Source organism: Camelus ferus, chromosome 2, assembly GCF_009834535.1.
Source record: "Camelus ferus isolate YT-003-E chromosome 2, BCGSAC_Cfer_1.0, whole genome shotgun sequence".
In the NCBI taxonomy this organism is placed as follows: domain Eukaryota; kingdom Metazoa; phylum Chordata; class Mammalia; order Artiodactyla; family Camelidae; genus Camelus; species Camelus ferus.
Genome location: NC_045697.1, coordinates 34,515,393 through 34,533,793, shown reverse-complemented (window position 1 = coordinate 34,533,793; position 18,401 = coordinate 34,515,393). Strand labels below are relative to the sequence as shown.

The 18,401-nt window shown below is 32.9% G+C and overlaps 1 protein-coding gene across 1 annotated transcript in view; it reads left to right on the top strand.

Moving 5' to 3' along the window:
• The window catches only part of NFXL1 (nuclear transcription factor, X-box binding like 1), a 48,523-nt gene that overhangs the window by 13,725 nt on the left and 16,397 nt on the right, over window positions 1–18,401 (top strand). The window contains 10 exon segments of the mRNA XM_006185959.3: window positions 5–119; window positions 1,130–1,254; window positions 1,899–2,021; window positions 5,073–5,163; window positions 10,131–10,251; window positions 10,484–10,643; window positions 11,378–11,469; window positions 16,947–16,968; window positions 17,387–17,404; window positions 17,406–17,528. Coding sequence (XP_006186021.2) covers window positions 5–119; window positions 1,130–1,254; window positions 1,899–2,021; window positions 5,073–5,163; window positions 10,131–10,251; window positions 10,484–10,643; window positions 11,378–11,469; window positions 16,947–16,968; window positions 17,387–17,404; window positions 17,406–17,528 — 990 coding nt within the window.

Here is an 18,401-nt window from a genome sequence, read left to right as displayed (position 1 = left end):
TTAGGTTTGTGGGAAAACACTGCCATGTGGTAATCATACGTGTGAGCAGGTTTGCCATGTAGGTGCTTGTGGAGAGTGTCCTCGATCTGGGAAAAGGTTCTGTCCATGTCAGAAGTCAAGTAAGACTTTTTTTTAACCTTTAATGGGTTTATGCTAATTAGAGTATTTTCCTAATTAAATTAGGTTTCTCTGGTAGTTCATAATGTAGTTTCAACAATAATATAAATTTGATAGATTTCTGTATATTTGGATGAGAGGACAATATAGCATAGTGGATTAAGAACTCAGATTCTGGAGTTGGGCATATTTGGATTCAGATCCCACCTTCATGAACTGCAGTTTTCTCAAGTTAAATGGGGACAATAATAGTACTTTCTTTATAAGATAATTGTGAGAATTAAATGATAAAATGGACATAAAGTATTTAGTATAGTGCCCAGCACATGCAGGAAACCTCATTATCATAAGCTATTGTCATTATTGTGTATTAGATTATAGGTGAATTTAATTTTGGCTACTTTGAGATAAAGGGTTGCATTTGGAGTTCACTGTCCTGACTCTGCATCAGTACCAGCACACTTGCTTACAAGATTATTATCAATATTTTTCATAATATGTTTATGTTGAAGCTCAGTTTCATAGTGTTTTAAAATCTAGATCTTTTTTTTTTAACCTATAATGTTGTTTAAAGCAAATTTTTTTATTTTGGAAGGAAAAGGTTATTAGGGGTATGCTACCACAGACAGCAGCAGGCCACACAGACGAGAGGTGCCTGTGTGAGCCTAGAGCAATTTTTTTTTTTATTGTTCTATATATTATAGAAATTTTTGTAGTGATTTACATGGTCTTATTTCTTTAGAAAGGTAATTTTGAAGTAATTAGCTCATAAAAATGTGCTCCTTGAGTTTGATAACTTGTCATGTGTGGGTTTCTTTTTAAAAATACAAACTTGAAAAATATTAGGGATTATTTTCATCAAAGTTAACTTTTACCTGATAATTATGTAGACGCAAAAATTCATAGTCTGAAAGAGCTGTCATTCTTTGGAAAGTCAAAAGAAAATTGCACATTATTAAGGCTTTATAATAATGAATGTTATCATTAATGCTGACTTTCTGTCTGCTTTTAGAGTTTTCTTTGCCTTGTACAGAAGATGTACCAACTTGTGGAGATAGTTGTGACAAAGTACTTGAATGTGGAATCCACAGATGTTCACAGCGTTGTCACCGAGGTCCTTGTGAAACATGCAGACAAGTTAGTAATCTCCTGTAATAATTACTCTTAAGAGCTGTCTGTCATAATATGTCAAATGGGATTGTTCTGTAATTGTTTTCATAAACATCTATGTCATGACCTAATATTTATGATGAAGAAACAGGAGAGTATGCCAGTAATTAAATCTGAAATTACCTTTTCTTGTTTTGCCTGATGAAAGTTTGAATGTTGTCATTTTCAGTCTGGTGAGGGGTTGTTTGTTCCCAGAAGACATTCAGAGCAGTGATGAATTAGGCCTAGTGATGATGGGGAAAAAAAAGGCCTAGATGCCATTTTGGTTTTGAAATACTGCTGGGTAATCCAGTTTTCTTGTTTTACTGAAATTAGATGTGCAGTTGTTTTGGTGTAACTAGATGTAAAGGATTTTAATGTATGATATTATTTTACTATTTAATTTCAAATTCTTACTAAATTTAATAATGGAAATTCCATGAAGTCTTTTTGGAATAAAGTAATACAAATAAATGTCTTAGGAAATTCAGCTTTATTTTTTTTTAAAGTCTTTCATACAAAAGACTCTTAAAACTTTTCTCTTTCATTTTTTGTAATTATAGAGACTGCAATGTGGAAAAAAAATCATGTCAACAAACGTCAATTTTAATAGCATTATTTGATTCTTCCAGGAAGTGGAAAAGCATTGTCGCTGTGGAAAGCATACAAAGCGAATGCCATGTCATAAATCTTACCTGTGTGAAACTAAGTGTGTTAAGATGCGTGACTGTCAGAAGCATCAGTGTAGGAGAAAGGTAATAAGCTTGGAAAACTGATTTTAAAATTCTCTTGAATTTTCCTTTTTTGGGCCTGTGATAAATGCCATCTTGACTTGTTCCTCAAATATTCAGGCATATTCTTTGCTTTCCATATGAAATATTAATAAATATTCTAGATTATTGTTTGTATTTGTAGGAAATCTTACCAAGGTTTTTAAATAACAAGGGTATCTGTTTGTCTTGTATATAATTCTTTCGACTTGGTTCTTGGGCTGTTTTTGTTCCCTGACTGTAAAATATCATAGCCGTGTTAGTGATAGTTCGTTTGGTATGGTGGAGGCTTAACTTCTGTTTTCAAATCTTATTTACAGAAATTTGGTTCAGTATGAGGCCAGCTGGAATATATTATTGAGTCTGTAGATTTGCAGGTTTTTTTGAGTCCCTTTTTTATGAATTATCCCTCTATCTCCTTGGTGAGATTCCTTGGTCTTAAATCTATTAGATATAGTGATTTCAACTTTGTTTTGCTTAGTGTTCATATGGTATGTCTTTTCCATTCTTTTACTTTTAACTTACTTATATCTTTATATTTAAAATAGATTTCTTATAGACAGCATTTAGATAATTGTTTTATTCAATCTTTGTCATTTAATTCAGGTGTAGGTCATTTACATTTATTGTGATCTTTAATAAAATGGTTGGATTTAAATCTATCATTTTGCTGTTTATCTTCTATTTGCCCATCTTTTCTTTGTTCCTTTTCCCTCTTTTGTGTCTTTTATTTGATTGAGTGTTATTTTTCAATGATTCCATTTTAACTTCTTTATTCGATTCTCAGACAATTTTATACCCATATATTTTATAAACCTCAAATACATTGTTTTTATTTTTGCTTTAAACAGTCAAGTATTTTTTAAAGAGTTTGAAAAAATAAGAAGTAGTAGTGTTTTATATTTATCATCAAATTAATAATTTTTGGTGCTTTTCATCATTTTATTTAGGTTCAGGTTTTTATCTGGTTTAATTTTCTTTTGTCTGAAGGACTTCCTTTAACATTTCTTGTAGTGCTGCTCATAAATTCTTCCAACATTTATAAAAAATCTTCAGCTTTTGTTTGTGAGAAATATTCTTACTGTAGAATTTTAGTTTGCTAGAATTTTTTCCGCCATACGTTAAACATGTTGCTCCATTATCTTTGCTATCCTTGTTCTTTTGTATGTAATATGTCTTTTTTCTTTGGCTATTTTTTAAGATTTTTCTCTTTTATCATTAGTCTTCAGCAGTTCGTGTGTGCTGTTCCTTTGTATAGTTTTCTTCATGTTTCTTAGCTCAGTTTTTGTTGAGCTTCTTAGGTCTATTTATAATTTTCAACAAATTTGTGAAATTTTCAATCTTTATTTCTTCAGATATTACCTCCCACCCATTGCCTTCTGAGACTCCCATGACGTGTATGTCATGCTACTTGAAGTCCCAAAGGTCACTGATACTCTGTTTATTATTTAATTTCCATATTTTATGTTGGCGTGTATAACTTTGTCTTCAAGTTTACTAATTTTCGTCTTCATTGTTTAGTCCCATTGTTTATCCCATCATGTGCTTTTTCATCTCAGATGATATTTTTTCATCTCTGAGACTTGGAGTTGTATCTTTTTTTTATGTCTTCCATATCTGTTCTTTGTATGCTCGTGCTTTCCTCTATTTTCTTGAATGTACATCTGGGCTGTACTTCTAATGCCTTTTTAATGTCCTTGTCTTCTAATTCTGTCATCTGTCATTTCTGGCTCTATTCTTGTTGATTGACTTTCCTTTTCCTTTTGGATTATGTTTTCCTGCTTCTTTGTGTGCTGGGTGACTTTTGATTGGTTCCCAGACTTTGTGAACTTTCTATTTTATGCTACACTTCTCCACAAATTCTCTCCACGCTGACTTCTCTGAACTATGAATTTTGTCTGCTCATCTTGGTGAGACCACTGGACTCTCCTTGTGATCTTTCACCCTGAGCTGCAGCCTGGAATCCTCCAGGTCTAAGTTTGTGCTATCATAGGACTCACCTTGTTTGTTTCTCTTCTCATAGGGGTTTTTGTCCTGTGCTGCCCAATTGTCTAATGTCTGAAAACTGTTGTTTCATGTATTTTGTCTGATTTTCCAGTTGTTTAAGGCAGGAGAGTAAATCTGGTCATTATTACTCATCACAGTGAGAGAAATTTCTAAAGGCTTACTCACATCATGGACCATATAATCGTCTTTTCCCCACTGCCACTGGGAAGGTGATAGATAGGCACGTGGTATTACTTAGTGAGAAATATTTGCCTAACTGAATGAAGTATTTTGACTTTTAATTGCTTTTCAACAATATGTATTTTGTTTTGAGCTATTTTTATATACTGAAACTTGTCCTTAAGTAGGTAATAATCTTAAGTTTCCTTAAGACAATTGTAGTCTGTATTTTTTTTTGCAAGGTTTGGATATATGAGAGGTCAGAATGGCAAGATGGACTTTTAAGTAGTTGCCTTGTGTTTGTGAATGAAAATTGGGGTAGGTCATAGACAGCTGTATTTGTCACAGATTGGAAATCAGGGAAGTAACGAAATAAAGCTAGAAGCCATTAGCCTACCTCTGCTTCTCTCCTTTAGTGTCTCATTCTATGGTTTGAAAATAACTGCCAAACTAATCTATACATTGAACTGGTTTTATTTTAATTAAATTTTAAAAATAGCCAGATTAATTCTTTGCCTGAATTGACGATATGATTTGACCAGATCCATTCCTGTGGTTAATGTCTATCTCTGTGTAGATAAATAGAAGAGAAACTATCTTATGGAACTATTTTAAGTCATTGAATAATTAACTAAAGGGCAAGAAAATTTAGCTTGATTTCACTAAATAAGGTCATTGTCTTTATAAACTTACAAGGTCTTAGTACAATGTATTCTGCACAAGAATGTTGATACTCTTGAATACTTCTGTTCTTACAGTGAAAAGAAGCTATCTTTTGACTTCCCTAAGTTCTGTGAATAAGTAGTAATGACATTCATATTATGTATGATTTTCAAATTACCTGTTCTTTATATATTGCTTTCCCTTTAGTGTTGCCCTGGAAACTGTCCACCTTGTGATCAAAACTGTGGACGGACTTTAGGATGTAGAAACCATAAGTGTCCATCTGTCTGCCATAGAGGTAAAATTTAACATAGCTGTAATTTTATGTTTATATTTACATAGTGCTTTATAGTTGACAGAGAGCTTTCACATTTATTATCTTACTCTTAAATATCTTGAGAAGTTAGGGCAGTCACCAATGCTCTTATTTTATGGACAAGAAAATTTAAACTAAAGAGGATGTGACTTACTTAGGGAAATATTTAGTAAAGCAATATAGCCAAGATTTGAACCCAGGCCTTCTAAATGTAGGCTTTTTGTTCTTTCTGTAACACCATGTTGTTTCCCTTCTTCTTCGTGACTTTCCTCATGAAGTTTTTAAATTAATATATTCTTAGGTTTGTCAGTATTATTTTGAATTTTAGACATTTATATGAAATTAAGCCTTATAAGGGATTGGATATATTCTAACCAGTGGTTCTCAAAATTTTTGTTCTCAAGACCCCTTTACAGTCTTTTTAGACCAAAAGACCTTTTGTTAATGTGGGTTTTACCTGCTGACATTTATTGTATTTGAATTAAAATAAAGTGTAGTAACATTTATTATTTTATTTAAAATTAGGAATAACCCATTACATCTTAATACAGTAACATTTTCTATGAAAAATAACTATTTTCTGGAAAAAATTTAGAATAGTATTCTATATTTTTGCAAATGTCTTTAATGTCTAGTTTAATAGAAGATAGCTAGATTCACGTATCTGCTTCTGCGTTCAATCTGTTGTGATATCACATGTTACATAGCTTCTGGAAAATTTTAATCTATGCATATGAGACCTTGCATACCACCTGAAAGGGGTGGCTAAGTCATTAGACATTGAAAACTGAGTTAACTTTACTCTTTTGGAGTATGCTGATATGAAATGGAATCTATTGAAACGTAGTAGAATGTAGTGGAGAGAGCATGGACTTAAGTTAGGAGGTCCTGACTCAAGTCTGGGCTTAGTTTAGTAGCTTTATGACTTGAGATAAATTCCTGTACTGTTTTTTGTTGTCTTCTTTTAGGAATAGGTGGATGCTGGATTACCTCCCGTAACGTCTTAATCCTCTCAGAAATCTTATAATGTATGTGATATTGTTGTTGTTTTCTATAATGAGGAAGCAGGTACAGAGGCTATTGGTCCAGAGTCATAGAACTAGTTGCAAAGTCAGGATGTGAACCTACACTTCAATAATATTACACCATATTGCCTCCCCATGAGTAAAAGTGGCAAATTCTATTAACCCCATAGACATTTCCCTGTGGATATTCTCTGATCTCTCAGTGTCTTTAGGTTGCAAAGTTTAGAACTAGTTTTTCAGTTTGCATCATCACGAAAAGGATTTTATTCCCTTTTATAGTTAATTTACATCATTGACCCATTAAATTTGAATTTTATGAACAGTCTGAAGTTAGTCATTAATTCATTCAATAAGTATTTTGGGGTGTCTCCCAAGTACCGGCATTGGGATTACATGAGAGAATAATTTTGATAAAGTACTTGCTTTTGGGGAACTTATTTTTTTATTCCACCTCAGTTAGAATAAAATAAATAACAAATTAGTATAGAATATCAGGGACAAGTATAGAAAGAAAATTAGAGTAAAGTTAAAATTGTGATAGTCTGGGTGGTATGTACTGTTCTAAACAGTGTGGTCAGAGGAGAACACTGAAATGATGACATGTGAAGGGAATCTTGAGAGAAGTAGGGGATCAAGCCCTGTGGAAATGGGGTTGGGGTAGTGTGATTGCAGAGGCCTTGAGGCGGGAACACCTGAAGGAGGACTGAAGTAGTTGCTCCAGGGGACACATAGTGGGAGATGAGTTCAAAGAGATGGTGGGATGACGGATTGCTGGGGAAAGGAGAATATGTGTAGGGCCTGGTAGACCACTGTTATAATATGAGCTTCACTTTAAGTAGAAAAGCAGACTAGTTATATGACCATGAAAGAAACTGGATCAGAAGTTTAGAATTTTCTTAGCAGGAAAACACCAGGCATAGTTGATTTTTACACATGAGTTTAAAAAAAAATTTTTATTGAAGTGTAGTTGATTTACAATATTAGTTTCAGTTGTACAGCAAAGTTATTCAGTTATATATGTACATACATATATATTTTTTTCTTTTCAGATTTTTTTCCATTATTACACATGATTTTTAACAAATGAACATTTAAGGTATATATATATATAAAAGTTCAGTCTCTTTATAAAATATTTGATAGTATATGTAAAAAACGAATGTGCCCTAGCTTATCATCTTACAAGGAAAGGAAGAGAAAATTATAGTCCAGTCTAACTCATGAACATGTTTGTAAAATATTCAAGTTTTAGCCACTCAAATCCAGCTATCTGGTACTATAGTATTACCTATCCAAAACCTTAATCTATCATAACCAAGTTGGGTTTATTGCTATCAGATTAACAGATTAAAGGAGAAATAAGATCATTTTAGTAAGTGTCTCAAAAACAGTTGATAAAATTCAACATCCATATATGATGAAAACCTAACTAGAAATACAAGAGAGCAATCCTTAACCTGATGCAGATTATCTGCAGAAAGGCTAGAGCAAGTATCATACTTGGTGGAGAAATGTTGAAAGCATATCCCCCCTTGTGTAATTTTGAGCCAAATCCTGTAAATACTTCATTATGCATCTCTAAAAGATGGATTCTTAACCTGAAAATAGTTCATCTATTTCTTAATATCAGCAAATATCTGGTGTCACCTTGTTGTCTCATGAATACCTTCATCTTTTACTTCAGTTTGTATGACTCAAAAACCTAGTGAGATTGACGTTGTAATTGGTTGATGTCTCTAAAGTCTATTAACCTAATATTTACCTCTTTTTCTATAATTTTCCGTCTTTTTTCTTTTCCTTTGTCACTTGTTTAAGAAACTAGGTTGCTTTATTTAATTTCACAGAGTCTGGATTTTGCAGATTGCACCTCTGTGATATTAGTTGACATTTTTCTCCGTATTTCTTATAAATTGTTAGTAGGACTAGAGGTTTGATCAGCTCCTGTTTCAATTATTTATTTATTTTTTGGCAGAATGTTTATTTTTTAAAAAAGCAGCTTATTAGCCTCTGACAAAACTTAACTTAGGGAAAATGTGTGAAGATATCGTTGTGCAACTCTCACCGTTTGTTTAATACTCAGTTACATGAGATATCTAAAATCATTATTTTATATCATTTTCCATCATACTAGGCACCTTCATAATTTAAACTGTTAACTCATCAGGAGAAGATACTACGTGTTTGCACTGTGAATATATGAAGTTTGATTTATAGTTCTTTTAAGGCCATCTATGTTTATGATTCTAAAATTACTGGACCGATGACCCACTGGTCACTGTAGTTACGTTCTGTATGCTTCCTTTTCATTTAAAAAGTATGTATTATCAGTGAAATTATTTTAATTTATCCATCATGTTGTACAGGTATCTGTCATGGTTTCAGTAGGAAGACTGTTCAGAGAAATTATCCCTTTTTGTTCTCAAGATTTAATTTAAAAAAAGGAAAAGTGATGCTGTAGTTTAGGGTGGCAGAAAGGTTATGTTTGATAAATTTCTCTTTGAATTGCTGAAGAGGTATGAAAATTATCATTGTTAAGCGTGGAAATTGATATAATGTGCTGAGTAAGAACAGACATAAATGTCGCTATTAGCTTTCAAAAAATGTGACATCCAGTCATTCTTTTGGAAAGATCAAAATAAAATTTGATCACGTGAGTCAGGGTAACTTGGCTCACACTACCATCAAGATAATACTTTACTGGATTATACTTATCAAAACACTGAAGTATAAATTTGGTAATTTATACAATATGTGTGTGTGTTTTCTCTATGGTGCTTTTTACTCTGTTTCTTTTTCTGTGATCATTATTTGAATCAAAATTCTTAACTTTTGTTTGTTTTAGGGAACTATTTTGAGCTTCTCGAGGCTTTAATGGGATGATTTTTCATCATTAATCTATTTCTTATCAGGTTAACTGCTACTCAGTGTTTTGCCTGCTTGGTCCTGATACCTAGGCAGCATTCTCTTGCGATACCTACTCCTTAGCTAAAGACTCTTTATTCCCTTCTTCTTATTTCATTTATAATGGGGTGCCTTACTGGGAAAACAAGAGGGGGAAGAAAGCCTTTTAAGATGATGTTAAAGCTTTGGAGAGAACTTTATAGCCTGTTTAGAAACATTTCTTTCAATTTGTTTTTGTGTATTTCTGCCAACCCACAACAAAAGAAAATCAAAAAGCTGAAACCCTAAAAACTTTTTCTTTTGAAATGTTTAAAAGAGAAATATTTGGAATTGTAGCCTAAAATATGATTTTAGAATTTAGACTTTCACAAAGCACGAGTAATGCAAAAATTGTTTGTACTGTTGTTAACCTGATGAGAATTCACTCTTACTGGAGAATTTATCTGAAAATAATGTACTTGAATAGATGTATGTATGAAACTAAGCCAAAAAGATTATTGTTAACGTTAAATTTTCCGAAGAGTTAGCTCCATTTTGCTTGTGTAGTTTTGAATGAATAATGTGTTAAATTTGTTATTTAGAACAGAACTTTTAGCAAATTTTAAAGAAAATTCTAAAACTTTTTATTGAAGGACCAGTGTAGGTGTAGAAAAGTATACAGATCATAAGTGTACAGCTTGATGACTTTTTATAAACTGATCATAGCCATGTAACCAGAACTCAGATCATCAAACAGAACGTTAGCAGCATTTCCTAAACTTTTTGTGTCCTTTGTAATCATCATCCTGATTTTGAACAGCATAGATTTGTTTTTCTTGTTTGTTTTATGTGAATAGAATCATATGCTGTATACTCTTTGTGTTTGATTTCTTTTGCTCAGTGTTATGTGTGTGAGATTCATTCATATAGTTTCTTTATTCTCATAGTAGAGTATCCGAACGTACTAAACTTACTGATTCTCTTACTGATGGGAATTTGAGTAGTTAAGGAAATTTCTCTTTAAGTTTCAGACCTTTTTTTCAGGTAGTTGTTATCCTTGCCCAGAAACCGTAGATGTGAAGTGCAATTGTGGTCATACAAAGGTGACAGTACCCTGTGGCCGAGAACGTACCACAAGACCCCCCAAGTGCAAAGAGCAGTGCAGGTTAGTACGAAACTCCGTGCAGACTTACATCTGGTGTCCTACAGATTTAAATTCATACTGATTTTTTAATACTGTTAATATTTTCAATTTTGCTTTAATGTTCTAAAATATTAATATTCACAATATGCTCATTCGGTATGGAATCAGAAGATATATAATTAGATAATTGCATTTTTAGATATAATTGTTCAATGACCGAAAGTAATTTAAAAAACTGTACTTTATGATTTAGTCGACCACCAACTTGCCATCATACAAGTCAAGAAAAACATCGCTGTCACTTTGGCTCTTGTCCTCCATGTCATCAACCTTGCCAAAAGGTTTTGGAGAAATGCGGTCACTTGTGTCCTGCTCCATGTCATGATCAAGCATTAATAAAGCAAACTGGCAGGGTAAGGGAGCAATATTATTGAGAGGTAGTGCATTACTGTGGGTCATATTTTTGTAATTTTACTTAGTCGTTCAACAAGCAATGATTAAGTACCTATTGGGTATTAAACACTGGTAGGAGCTGGGGTACAAGGTAAATAAGACTTGGTCTTTTGTCTTAAGAAGCTCTTAATATAGAAAAGGAGAGAAACCAGTAAAGAAATGTTTGCAAGTACAGTGTGATAGTCATGTTATAATCATTGTACAGATGAATTTGTCAGTCTTCCTTCATATGTGGTGGTTTAGGGTTATAGACATCTCCTGGTTTCCTCAAAGATTCATTCACATATTCAGTGAATATTTATTGAGTCCTTACTATGTGTTAAGCATTGTTCTAGGTGCTGGGGAGACAACAGTGAACAAAATAATGGAGATTACATTCTATTGATGGAATTTGGATTTTACAATTCTGTTTCTTACTCTTTTGGCTTATGAGAAGTGAAAGAGGGTATATTGTCTTTGTTCTGTCATTTAAAAACTAGAGTCTGCCTCAATTTTTAATATAAGAATGTTGAAGGGGAACAATGTGATAGAATAAGGATGGAATAAAATATTTCAGTAAGCACGATTTGTTGATTACTTGAAAAAATTTTAACCTGCTTAAGCAGAGGATTCCTAGAACAATTTTCATAGATTCTTATAATGGCCGTACAATTTAATCCCTCTGACTTAAAATTGTCATGTATTTTACTTGTAGCACCAACCTACGGGCCCTTGGGAACAGCATTCTGAACCAGTATTTATTCAGACTGCATTGCCTTGTCCTCCATGTCAAGTTCCTATTCCTATGTAAGTAGTAGAATTTTAGCTTTTTAAAAAAATCTTTTGACATAGTTCAAAGTGTAGTAAAGAGACTGAATTAGTAACTGAAAAATTACTACAAAGAAATGCTCAGGACTGGTGATGTCACTATTGAATTCTACCAGACATTTAAAAAAATTAACACCAGTGCTTCACTAAGGAGGGACACCTCATAACTCATTCAGTGATGCTAGTATGTCCCTGATACTAAACCAGAGAAAAATATCACAAGAAAACTATAGACCAATATCCCTTTTGAATATAGATGTAAAAATTCTCAACCAAACACTGGCAAACTGAATCCAGCAACAGAAGAATTATACGCCATAACCAAGTGGGCTATATCCCAGAAATACAAGGTTGAATCAACATCAATCATTCATTCATCAGTCAATCATTGATTCAAATCAATCAGTGTAATACTTTATCAGTAGAATAAGGGAAAGTTGATAGATGCAGAAAAACATTTGACACAATCTGACATACTTGATAAAAACACTCAACAAATTTGAATTAAAAGAGAACTTCCTCAGCCTGATAAAGGGCATCTGTGAAAAACATACAGGTAACAAACTTAATGGTGGGAGATTTAAAGCTTTCCCCCTTAAGATCAGGAAGCAAGACTAGGGTATCTGCTCTTGCCACTTTTGTTCAACATTGTTTTGGAAGTGCAAGCCTAAAAAGTTAGACTAGAAAATGGAGTAAAAATTATTCACACTGGGAATAAAGAAGTAGAACTATTTGTATTTTCAGATGACATGATCTTGTATATAGAAAATCCTAGGGAATCTTCACAAAAGTTATTAGAGATATTAAATGAGTTCAGTAAGATTATAGGAAATATGATGAATATGTAAAAGTCAATTTTATTTCTGTATACTAACAGTGAACAATCTGAAAATTAAGGAAACAGTCCCACTTCCAATAGCATTAAAAACAACAAACATTTTGTTTAACAAATTTAATGAAAGAAATCTATTTTTGTACACTGAGAACTACAAAACATTATTGAGAGAAAGAAGACCAAAGACTGTGTGGTACTGGCATACAGATAAACACATGGATCAAGGGAATAAAACTGACAGTCCAGGAATAAATCTATACATTTATGGTCAATTGATTTTTTGGACAGGAGTGTCAGAACAATTTAGTGGGGGAAACAATGTTTTTTTTCCAACAAATGGTACTGGGACAACTGGATATTCACATGGTAAAAAATGAAATCAGACCCCTGCCTCACAACCTATATATAAATGGTAACTCAAAGTGGGTCAGGGGCCAAAAAGTAAGAACTTAAACTATTTAACTTCTAGAAGAAAGCATAGGTGTAAATCTTTGTGTCCTTGGATTAGGCATTGGTTTATTGGATATGACACCTAAAGCATAAGCGACAAGGTAAAAAATAGATTAATTGGGCTATATGAAAGTTAAGTCAGAGAGCATTATCAGGAAATTGTGCTTTAAGGACACGATCAAAAAACTGAAGATAACCCACAGAATGGTAGAAAATGTTTGTAAATTGTGTATCTTATAGGAGTATATTATCTAGAACATGTAAAGAATTCTAAGACTGAGAAACAAAAAGACAAATATCCAATTTAAAAATGGCAAAGCCTTTGAATAGATGTCTCCAGAAGAAATCTACAAATGGCCAGTAAACACACATGAGAAGATGCTCAATATCATGGATTAGGAAATGTAACTCCAAACCACTGAGAGATACCATTTTACACCCACTAGGGAGGCTAAAATAAAAAAAGACATATAAGTGTTGGTGAAGGTATAGAGAAGTTGGAGCCATTGTACATTGCTATTGGAAATGTAACATGATATAGCTACTTTGGAAAACACTTGGTAGTTTCTCAGGAGACTATAAATGTGGAGTTGCCACACGACCCAGCAACTTTACTCTTAGATCTAAACCCAAGAGAGTTGAAAATATATGTTCATAAAAACTTGTATGTGAATTGCCATAGCAGCATTATTATTAATAGCCAAAAAAGTGGGAACAACTCAATTGTCTATCACCTGGTGAATGAATAAACAAAATGTGATATATCCATACAATGGAATATTATTCAGCTATAAAAATGCATGAATTACTGATACATGCTATAACATGGATGAACCTTGAAAACAGCATGCTAAGTGAAAAAAAAGCCAGACACAAAAGGCCCCATAATTGATTCTACTTACATGAAATGTCCAGAGTAGGCAAATCCATAGAGACAGAAAGTAGATTAGTAGTTGCTGGGGGCTGCGGACAGGAGACCATGAGGAAGTGACTTCTAATAGTTTTAGAATTTCTCTCTGAAATTATGAAAATATTTTAGAATTAAATAGTGGTGATGGTTACACAACCTTACGAGTATACTAAACACCACTGAATTGTACTCTTCAAAAGTATATATTTTATGATACCAAATTTTATCTCAATTTAAAAAAGGAGAAAAACATGAATAAAGATCCTTCTAACTCTGATGTGATTTTTCAGTGGCATGTATATATACCAAAATTATTATTGTATATATTTTTATTGTCATGTGAACTATCCAGGTAATATAATTTCTTTCTTAGAGTAGAATGTTCTTGTTTTCTTATCCCTTGCCCTCTGGTTTTTGAAAATAACATTACTTTTAATGATAATTTGGCCTTGTGGTAAAAGAGTTCTGAACATGTACATATAACACATGTAATACGTGTGTTATTTCATTTAGGGTGCCTTTGGCTTCAAGTACCAAGAACCATAAATAGAAAGCGACATGGTAATGTTTATGCCTTGCACAATTAGACTGGAGGTAGAGCCGCTTCATGGTTGGTTAATCCGGTCAATTCAGTGATGCATCATCAAGGGGCAGATTCTGTCTTTCTGCTTTATTCTTCGTGTGTCATCTTTGCTTTCAGGCTATTTGGCCTTCTGAATAAGCTTCCCATCCACCTAGTGAAGTTTCCAAAGGGGTCAATGGAAACTGCCTTCAACCATCATTTTTTTTATTTAAAGAGTGAGGAAACCTTTCCCAGAAGCCCCATAGTAAAACTCCTTTCACATTTCATTGGCCCAGAACAGGATCACAATACAGTTTCTAAGCCAGTTTCTTGAAAGGGAAATGAAGTATTTATTTATTTTTTAAAATAGACTTTATCTTTTTTAGATGATTTTTTAGGTTTCCAGGCAAATTGCACAGAAAGTACAAAAAGTTCCCATATGTCCTGCCACACACTTACAGTTTCCTCTATTATTAATAGCTTATATTATTGTGGAATTGTAGTCTTTAAAAGTATAACTTTAATGGTATATGAATTTTATCTCAGTCTAAAAAAGAAAAACAAAAGTATAGTGATCCTTCTAACTCTGATATAATGATTTTTCAGTGGCATGTAAAACAAACTTATTATGAAGTATATGTTGAAAAATATTACTTGTCACATGAACTATCCAGGTAATATAATTTCTTTCTTAGAGTAGATTTTTTTTTTTTTACAGTTGAGGAACTGATACATTATTATTACCTAAAGTCTATAGTTTATATTAGGGTTTACTTTTTGGGTTATATGGTCCATGAGTTTTGATAATTGTATAATCTCAAGTATCCACCATTACAGTACCATACAGAATAGTTTCACTGCCCTAAAAACATGCTACCTTTATTTATCCCTCACCTCCTTCCCCCTGAAGTCCCTGGAAACCATTGATCTTTTTACTGTCTTTTCCAAAATGTCCTGTAGTTGTAATCCTACAGTATGTAACCTTTTTAGCATATTGTACTTAATAATACACATTTAAGTTTCCTCCATGTCTTTTTATGGCTTGGTAACTCATGTCTTTTTATTGCTGAATAATATTCCGGTTTATGTATTTATCACTGTTTGTTTATCCATTCACCTATTGAAAGACATTTTGGTTGTTTCCAAGTTTTGGCAGTTACGAAGAAAACAATTATGTGCAGGTTTTTATGTGGACATATGTTTTCAACTCATTTGGTAGGTATTTAGGAGTGCTATTGCTGGATCATATGGTAAGTCTACATTTACTTTTATAAGACACTGCCAAGCTGTCTAACAAAGTGGCTTGTACCATTTTGCATTCTTACCAACAATGAATGAGAATTCCTGTTGCCTACATCTTTGCCAGTATAAGCTGTTGTCAGGATTTTGGGTTTTAGCCATTCCAGTAGGTGTATAGTCATATCTCATTGTTTTAATTGACAGTTCTCTAATGGCATATGATGCTGAACATTTTTTCACATGCTTATTTGCCATTTGTATGTCTTCTCTGGTGAAGTGTCTGTTCTCCGTTCAAATCTTACCCATTAAAAAAATTGGATTGTTTGATTTCTTATTGCTGAGTTTTAAGATTCTTTTGTATTTTGGATATAAGTCCTTTACTGGATATGTGTTTTCCAGATATTTACCCCTAGTCTGTGATTTGTCTTTTCATTTAACCCTTTTTTATTTAAGTGTTTATGGCAGAGCATATGCTTTTGATTTAATGAAGTCCAGCTAAACCATTTTTCTTTCATGGATCATGCTTTTGGTGTTGGGTTTAAAAAGTCATTACCAAACCCAAGGTCACCTAGATTTTCTCCTTTGTTTTATACTTGTGCATTTCACATTTAGGGCTGTGATCCATTTTGAGTTTACTGCTGTGAAAGGTGTAAGGTTTGTTGTATCTTTTTCTCCATATGGATCTCCCTTTGTTCCAGCACCAGTCACTTGTTGAAAAGACTATCCTTTCTGTATTTGATTGCCTTTCTCCTTTGTCAAAGATCAGTTGGCTACATTTATGTGGGTCCATTTCTAGGCTCTATTCTATTCAGTTGATTTGTGTATTCTTTCCGCAGTACCATACTGTCTTGATCACTGTAGCCTCATAGTAAGTCTTGAATTTGGGTAGTAGTGTCTGTCCTCTCTCTTTGTTGTTCTTCAGTACTGTGTTGGCCATCCTGGGTTTTTACTCTTTCCATATAGACCTTAGAATCAATTTGTTGATAATCCACAAAATAACTAGCTGGGATTTTGATTGGAATTGTGTTGAATCTAGATCAAGTTGGGAAGAAGTGCCATTTTAATAATATTGTACCTTTCTATAGATGAACATGAAATATCTCTCCATGTATTTAGATCTTTTATTTCTTTTATCAGTGTTTTGTAGTTTTCTTCATATAGATCATGTGTTTATTTTGTTAGATTTATACCTAAGTATTTAATTTTTTTGTGTGCTAATTATGAATAGTGGTGTGTTTTTGATGTCTAATCCCAGTTGTTCATTGCTGGTATACAGGTTCATTGGCTTTTGTGTATTAACTTTGTATCCTGCAACCTTTCTGTAATCACTTATTATTTCCATATGTGTTGATTTTTTTGTTCTTAAGTAAAAAAACTAGTAGAGTTAGCATCTTTGCTATAAAAATATTCTTTCTGAAGAATGTATAATGTTTTCATTTCATTTTATTTTTTTCCTGCAGGGAATGTCTTGGGAAGCACGAGGTGAGTTACAAGCACAAACTTTAAGTAAAGCTTGTAATCTATACCTTTTCTATATGATGGATGCTAGAAATAACAAAGTCAAAGTATTGTCTTTTTAGTGCTACAACGAGTATAAGAGTTTGTCTATTAATTTTTACAATATACAGTGCTTTTATTTGGGAATTAGCCTTTCTATATGCATTCACTACAAAATAATTATATTGAATTTCCCTTTTAGGATTAGACTTTTTTTGCTTCTTGGCATTCCTTCTTTGGGTTTTTTGGATAGGTTACTTTGATTTTGATAATAACAGTTATTAATGAAAATGTATTAGACGAAACTTGTTTTCAAGTAATAACAGAGGCATTTTGGAAACATACTTCCGATAGGTTTTGTGTGTGTGTATTGCTAATTTTCCCTTTTTTCTTAAATTTTAAGGTGAGCCCACTACCATGCCTATGCTGTAGGACCCTACTCTTGTAAGAGAATGTGTGGACGAACCTTAGATTGTCAGAATCATACATGTAAGAAAGAATGCCACAAGGTAACTGAAATTGATTCCTGCACTACCAAAAACAAGGTAATGTCCTTAGGTTGAATATATACATGCTTACAGTATATTTGAAACATTTTTTTCAATAATTATGCCATAAATATTTTTCCATTTTGCTTTAACTTCTCTTTTTCTTGCATTCATCCTTTCTCCTTCATTCCCTTTTCTAAGACAACCAACTTTAACAGCTTGGTGTATATCTCTCTATGTCTTTGTGCTAGCTCGTAATGATATGCCTTTTAATGTGATATTCCTTACATGCTGTATCTGTGTTATCACATAGGATTTGATTTCATGATAAAAGTACAGAAATTGTGTATCTTTTTTAGATGCTAAGTGGTAATATCACCTCCACTTTTGTCCACTTACATCTCTGAGAGTTTAGTCTGGAGCATTTGCTCTCAGCTATTTTTTAAATCTAGTATGTATGTTAGATGATGTTCACAATTTTAATAAATTCTCAACCTTTTGCTGGAAGTAAATAACAGTTTCTGTTCTTGCTATTTCTTGAATATTCCAATTTGTTCTTAACCTCAGAGCCTTTGCACCTACTGTCCTTTTCTCTGGGACTCTGCATTCTTGTGACTCTCTCACTTATTTCACTCAATTTCTGTTCAAATATGAACTTGATCAGATAGGCTTCCTTCTTGTCGCTACTATCACTCGGTCTTACTCTGCTTTATCTTTTCTCTGAGGATTTATGAAGACATTCTATTACGTTCTTTACCTTCCCACTTAAATGTAAATTTCTTAGGCCAGGGATCCTCCCCAGTCTTGCATATTCCCACAATACCTGGCACATAATGCTGAATAAGTACTTATGGAATACATTAATATACTTTTTAAAATAAAAAATAGAAGTTATTTATAGAGGAATGTTTCATAATTGAAACACCTTTT